The 7,373-nt window shown below is 49.3% G+C and overlaps 1 protein-coding gene across 10 annotated transcripts in view; it reads right to left on the bottom strand.

The window, feature by feature from the left end:
- Positions 1 to 538: 538 nt before the first annotated feature.
- The window catches only part of AMOTL1 (angiomotin like 1), a 164,264-nt gene continuing 157,429 nt past the window's right edge, over positions 539 to 7,373 (bottom strand). For 9 of the 10 annotated variants that reach the window (XM_074372891.1, XM_074372892.1, XM_074372894.1 and 6 more), the window contains 2 exons: positions 6,318 to 6,572; positions 539 to 5,234 (listed from right to left, as the gene is read on the bottom strand). In XM_074372891.1, coding sequence (XP_074228992.1) covers positions 5,128 to 5,234; positions 6,318 to 6,572 — 362 coding nt within the window. In that variant the 3' untranslated portion in view covers positions 539 to 5,127. Of the gene's footprint in view, positions 5,235 to 6,317; positions 6,573 to 7,077 lie in introns of those variants that run through there. The other variant, XM_074372898.1, reaches the window with a different exon arrangement.

Genomic DNA, 7,373 nt, shown 5'->3' with positions numbered 1-7,373 from the left:
GGGGCTCCCACCTGAATGTCACCAGTTTACCATGTGACTCCTTTCTACTAAAGCCCCTGCCTTTTCCTGGAACCCAAGACACGTACAAAGCAGTGGTATCTGCCACGTCCATCGCAGGGCACAGAGACGCGTCTGACTCCTGCCCACACTCTTGGGTTAATTCCTGAGTGACCGTGGTCATGGGCAGGCCCTGAACCCAGGAATGCCCAAAGGGGACACTTAGATGTGATCAAGTCACCACCGTCTCCCGGGCCCACATCCCAGTGTGTCCTCTTTCCTTATCTGCCTGGAGGGGCAGGGGGTGGGTGGATGCCAGCTCCAGTGGCCTGGATGACGTCCTTCCTCCTCAGAATTAGGAGTGTGTGTTGGTGTGAGGCCCACGGGGCTGGAGGGGTGCGGGGGCGCCAGATGCTTCTGGAAGCAAAACAGCAAGTGAGGCTGCCCTCAGCGGTAAAACGAAATGAAATCCAACCAGCATTTATTGAGCACCTGGTGTATAAGCTCCTGGGGAAAGAAAAGAGCAAGCGTGAGGGAAAGAGCCGTTTTATCCATTTATTATATACAATAGTAAGGCACAAGTTTAAGCAGCAAAGAATCAGGAAAATCTTTGGCTGACTGACAGGATCAATATTTGCTGGGGGCGACATGCCGTGTTCTTGGACTGCCCCGCTCTGTACACAGACCCATCCAGCTGTGCAGCTCTGACCCCCGATTGCGATACAGACCAGCACGTGAAGATTCCGAAAGGTTACACCAGAGGCCACTGGAGGGAACACAGCGCACGGCCACCAAGCACAGGCAGGCGGCAAGTGCGGTGACGCTCAGGCCATCAGAGTTTGTGGCCGAGGTGGGCACACAGTCTGCCTTGCTCACAGAATTTCACAAGTTCTGTACACGCCGCACTGAGAAGGAGGCTCCCCTCTCCCTCCGCAAAAGGGGAAAACATCTTAATTCAAAGAAAAATCACCCTGGATCAATTTGCTTCCCTTCTGTTTTGTAATAAATACTTACAGGTGTCTATGTGAACAGCATCCTAGGAAAACCACATGGAAACACAGCACTGGGCACCAGAACTTCAGCAGCTGATAACAAGAAAATGCTGTCTAGGTACTTGAGTAAATTGAAAACAAGATTTTAATTCGGTGAAGAAGTAAAGTTTCATGACAAAGAAACACCTCAATCTTAGCATAACATGACAATAACATGCACTTAAGTATAACACAGTTTTACAGGATACCTACTGGGGTTTATACATCTGTGCGTGTGCGGAGATGTGAACACGTACAAGGCATGGCGAGAGGACGGATCTTTAGAAACGAATCCACCAGAAGTTACATGTACTGATGATGACTGTCCTTCTTTGAAGCGGTCGCTAGGAGTCCAAAGACTGATTTCCAGGAATATCTTAAGGATTTTTTTTTTCAAAAAGAAATAAAAAAGCTAAAAGAATGTGATTTACCTTAATCGCCCATCTTTATTTATCCAACTGAGTGAATGACTGGGGATTATTTCCAAACTTATATCCATCCTCAAAGGATGATGATTTCTCATCTCAAAGGATAACCAAAGGAATGTGCCAGGGCCCAAATCCACTCTAATAGAGGCGCTTGCAAAATGTTTCTATGCGGGCAGCACTGTAGTAATAATCAGCAGAGTCTCCCAAAGGGCCACCTTTTAAGGAAGGTGGGGCGAGATGAAACCGCTGGCTCTTCTGGGTATTAAGAGAAGGAACGACACACAACCTTTCAGCTACACCTCGTATGTATGCACGGACGTATACACATGTCTTTATATACCGTTAAATCACCAAACGAGAAAAGGGGGCACTACTCAGAAGGAATAGGGGAACAATTGCTTATTAGTTCCAGAAGAAATCCATTTACTGCAACGCTGACCTCTCCATGCTCCCAGATGATCAGCTCCTGGTAACTTCTTAATTACTCTGCCCATCTCTCACGGAGCCACACATCAGATTGTTGAACCCATTAAACAATCCTCGCGTTGAGGAAGACATTTTAAACACACTGATTAATGAGTAAGAAAAAATAAAAGAAAACCAACGTTTATAACGCATACACCATGGCTGCCTCAAGCTTGGGGTTGAGAAGAAGCCATCTGTGCACTGGACAATCTGTGTTGTAAGAACACTCTTTGGCTCCTGTGTACCACGGCTAGACTGTAGTAGACAGTCTAGCCGTCTGGCTTAGGAGGAGTGAGGTCATTGGGGGCACCCCAAAGCCCACCTTCACCCCAGCACCAGTGCAAGACATGCAGTGGGACTCTGTTCTAGAAAACACACCTCTTTGCTCAGCTCTGGGAAGCCTAAGTGTGAGCTCCCTGCCTGGAACACGTTCAAATCAATTTATTCTCCACCGCCTCCCGGATCCAGCCGCACCTGACATCCAAGTTCGCATCAGTCTCTGGGACTCAGAAGGTTGCCATAGGGGGAATTTCTCATACCATCAGCTCTCAGAATCCCGAGGACACAGGTGGCTGAGCCTGGTCTCTGGGCCACATGCAAATGCTTTTAAAATAGATTTTGTGGCCCTGCTTCTAACCAAACACAAAGACCTCCATCTATACTTGTGTTTAAGGGGAGTTCTAGCAGTTCTGGGCTTTAGTCATTTCTTAGCTCCTGAGAGGGGGTGCAGGTGTGTGTGTGTGTGTGTGTGTGTGTGTGTGTGTGTGTGTGTGTGTGTGTATACCAAATACAGGGGGCAGAGTGGGCCAAGATGTAGCACCCAAACATGTTAGCATCAAGTCAGAGGCAGTCCAGCCAGTGACAAAGGCACAGCTCCTCTCCCCAGACTCTCAGTTGGGACCCCAGCCTGTCCTGGGGAAGGAACTTAACCTCCCTGAGACCCATTTTCCTCCTCTGGGAAATAAGGCTGATCAAGTTGCCACCACCGCCCCCTCCCCCCGCCATGGTTGGATGACTCACTGAAACGTACTTACCCCAGTGCTTGCATACAGTTGGCACTAAAAAACTGAGCTGGTATCATTTTCTGAAAACCCAATGAGATAATATATCGTACACCATCCAGAACGCACCGTGGGAGCTCCGTATCTGCATGTCTCCTAAATGCCAGCAAGACTTCAGGAAAGCTATGCAGGTGAAGCTTGTCGGGGCCCTGGCAAGGCAATCTGCCACCAGAGAAGACATTTCAAAGCTATAGGTCCCTTTCCTTCCAGAGGAGTCTCAACAGTTTAGAAGAAAAAAAGATTGACAACTGAAACATGGTGACGTCTGCATCTGCGCGCTGACAGTGAACACGTCTGGCAACTCGGAGGACCAAGGGGGGCGAGCGAGCCTCGCACCCAAGCCGCCAATGAGGTGCACAGGAACCTGGGCTGGGGCTCTGGCTCTCACCCACTTCTAGGGGACAAGGTCCACGTGTGGGGTGGCCAATCCTAAAATGAGCTCCCCAAGCGAAATGTCCTAAGTGATGTCTCCAGGACTTCATTTAGGTGGGACTTGATAAAGCCTCAGACCCCAGTCTTTTTTTCTTCCCTTAAGTAAGCATGAGCGAAGGGACCTGGAAAAACGTAGATCCAGCTGCCCTGGGGGGAGAAAACTATGAGGACCCCGCAGGAGCATCTGACGGCCTGACTAGCTTCTCCTCTCTCCTGGCCCAGCACCTTCTAGACTTGTAAAGAAAGCCGACGTCTGAGGCGTCAGATGGGAAACCTCACAGCACATGGATGAGGCCCATGACCTCACTCCCTCCTGGCCCTTTGACCTGGTGTTTCCATCTTACTTTGGACAAGTTGTCCCAAACCAAACCTTGGAAAACCCGATCACATTGTGTAGACCCAAAGCGAGTTCCCGGCGGGGCAGAGCTGATGACTGATGTGCTGACACAACACACTGAGCGTCAGGGTCTGCGTGCTCACCGACTGCGCCCGGAGGGGTGCAAACGGCCGGCGGAGGCGTGGACATGCCCGAGAACCACAAACAGCAGAAAGGGGGACAAGGCGCCAGGGAAGATCCCGGATGCCACCAATCAAGTGTTACTCCTTCCTGGAGGGCAGTCCTAAATGTCCTACCTCCACAGAGCAATGAGGTGGAGATCCCAAACTCCACCCAAGAGCAGATGGGAGAGAAAAGTCAGCGCCGTGAGCTGAAAGCACGATGCCACAGCAGTCACGGGTCTTCCACCTCGTCAGAGCTGACCTAGTTCAGAGTCAGAACAAGGTGACCGGGGGCAGCCCAGCTCCTCAAAGCGGGCGGAAACAGCCAGGAAGCTGGCACACGGCTTTGTCCCACGGGTTGCTAGGAAACACAGCAGGAATGATGACTGTTCAGACGACTGCGCTAACCCCAGAGCTAAAGAATTCTGCCATGGCTTATTCCAAAAGAAAACAAAAAAAAAAAAGGGTAAAGGTATAGAAAATGAAGCAGAGACCATGATGAACTCAGAGGAGGGAGGGAGGAGGAGCACTAAGACCAGAAAGTTCCCATCCTGCTTAGGAAATACCGCTCAATCCAGAAAAGCTGAGAGGCCCCGCGATCTCCTGAAAATCCAAAGCAGCAGGTAATGAGGTGAAGATGGGCTTTTCAATCCCCCGTCACCTCAGACATCCCTTCTCATGGACACGTCCACACGCATTCACAGGACACCCCGCGGAGGACACAGATGATACTACATTACGTCAAGACGGATGCTCCGAGATTTCTAGGGGGTTCTTCTTAAGCAAAACAAGCTATGAGGCAAGGAGAATGGGCGTATTCCAAGGCAGATCCAAGCTCAGGTTTATCTGTTTATAACCAGAGACTGGGTGTACACAGACCCTCCCCAAGAGATACATTTTCTGTACAATGAAAAATTCCATTTCTTATTTCTTCTGTTTCCAAACCTACATGCATCTTCTTTCTTTCACCATATGTAGTAGAAATCCATGGCCTTCTCTTCCTCTTCAGTCATGCAGGTCTCCTTGTTTTTGTTTTTTTGTTTTTTGTTGGTTTTTTTTTTTAACATTTATAAAAAGGGTTCTTACTAATCTGAAATCCTCAGTTCAAATCATTCGTGATTACCCATTCACAACCTTCTTGGTCTTTCTTTCTTTCTCTTTGCCACGTTCCTCGCTTGTCAGTGTTCTGTTGGGAAATTCAACAGGGCCGCCGTGTTAGATGAGAACTTCCATCATCTCTCCATCAGGGAACTCGGGCTTGTGGAGCAGGCTGCTGACGCGGCCTTTGTGGTCGGGTGACTTCCCGTGGCTGGGAGAATTCTCTGCCAAACAGAAGGGACACATGAGCAGCCCGTTCCCCAGGAGGAACACGGGCCTCCCCAGCTCTCTCTAGAACGGAATCATTTCCCATACCACCCCTCACCCCCAGAGCACGCAGGTAAGGCCCCAGAGCCCAGCCCACGGCGGACAAAAGCAAAAAGACTGGCCCTGGGATTCAGAAACGAAGAGCAGAACCAGGGCGTGCTGGGAGAGGTCTGAGTGGGTGAACTCTTTGGGACTTTGTGCGGAGTCCTCACACCCGCTCCCGCTCCTCTAAACCCTCAAGTTCACACCACAACCCTGCCTTCCCGGGAAAACGGCGTTCCACGAATTAAATCTCCCAAAACTGACAACACTGTTTACTTGTCGATTTTGGAAAATGAAAATAAAGAACTCCCTTGGAGAAAATAATTTATGCCCCCAACAGCCCCCACCTCCTCCAAACAATTCCTGAAGAGGGCTACCCTCAGCCCATGACTAGGACTAGTCCAAAGCCAAGTCTGTTCTCCCCACAGACACTCCTGGAATCATCCCCAAATTCCGTCTGAGCTGTCTTCTTGTACATATTTGAAAGCAACTTCCCAGTACTGGCCTGAGTGTTGGGCCAGTTCACCTGCTTTCCAGTTCAATCTACTCGCTCAATCAGGAGGTGCTCCCAACCCCGAATCCTCGATAATGAACACCTTGAAGGCAACGTCTTTACGCCTGATGCTCCTGATGGACCTGGTGCCTGGTACCAGCTCCCAAACCGCTGGCGGGAGCAGATTCCCTGACATCCGCCCGCAGGTCGGTTTTCATCCCTCCTGGGGAAGGGCTAGTTACAGAGCATACACTACAAGGGCAGGTGAAGGTCGTGCACTCCTTTCAATGGTAATAAGCTGAGAGGCTCTACACACATTTTATTCCCAGAATAATTAAGAGCATGCGTAGCCTAAGTGGGTCGGGGTAACCATAACCATGGGAAAACCCATAAAGTAAGAGTTGATTGGTGCTGTCTCTCCCTTCCCAGCTCAACAATAGGCGCCCCATCTCAGGCCAGCGAGCTGGGGACCCCAGGCGTGGGAGAGGAGGCGGGGACCTCGTACCCAGTTTCTCCGCCGCCCCTTTGGCCGCGGGGTGTTTCAGGACCGGGCTGTTGGAAGGGGTCCCGCTCAGCCGGCCCCGGGTGGGCAGGGAGGCCACGCTGGGCCAGAAGAGCTCGGCGCCCTTGTCCGTCTGCGTGCTGCTGTCCTTGCTGCCCGTCTTGGCGTGCGCGCTGCCGGCCGGCGTGGCGGGGGCCGCGGGCGTGGGCAGCAGCGGGGCGGACGCGTGCTCGTGGTGCTCCTTCCCCAGCAGCAACCCTGCAGGCGAAGAACAGCTTCTTAAATGCCATTGGTTTTTAAACTTTATTATTGTATTATTGATTTTATTTTGGCGGGGTGGGGAGGTAATTATTTTTAGAGGAGGTACTGGGGATTGAACAGAGGACCTCATGAGTGGTAAGCACACGCTCTACCACTTGAGTTATACCCTCCCCTCTTCAATGCCATTCTTAAAAAAAAATTCAACACCTAATTTGGGGCAGGGGAGGAGCTGTCAAGTAAATTTGTTATAGTAATGTCACATGACAAATGATAGGTAGTTATTCTCAGGGTGCTATGGAAGAACAGAGAAAAGGTACGTCAGAGGCAGAGTGTCCAGGGCGGGGGCATTCCTGCCAGGCCTTCTAGAGATGATGCTTGTTTTACCCAATATGGCTCAGGAAGGCTAGTCTTTTTTATTTAATTTTATTTATTTATTTAAAAATTTTTTTGTATTGAAGTATAGTTGATTTGCAATGTTTAAGGTGTACAGTAAAGTGATTCAGTCATATATATATGTGTGTGCATATATTTTATATATATATTCATTTTCAGATTTTTTTCCATTATAGGTTATTATAAGATATTGAGTATAGTTCCCTGTGCTGTACAGTAGGGCCTTGTTGTTTATTTTATATATAGTAGTGTGTATCTGTTTATCCCAAATTCCCAATTTATCCCACCCTCCTCTTTCCCTTTTTGGTAACCTGAAGCTTGATTTCTGTATCTGTGAGTCTTTTTCTGTTTTGTAAATAAGTTCATTTGTATCTTTTTTTTTTTACATTCCACATATAAGTGATA

This window comes from Camelus bactrianus, chromosome 10 (assembly GCF_048773025.1).
Source record: "Camelus bactrianus isolate YW-2024 breed Bactrian camel chromosome 10, ASM4877302v1, whole genome shotgun sequence".
Lineage (NCBI taxonomy): Eukaryota > Metazoa > Chordata > Mammalia > Artiodactyla > Camelidae > Camelus > Camelus bactrianus.
Note: the sequence above shows the minus strand (reverse complement) of the source record. Positions and strands in the feature narration are given on the sequence as shown.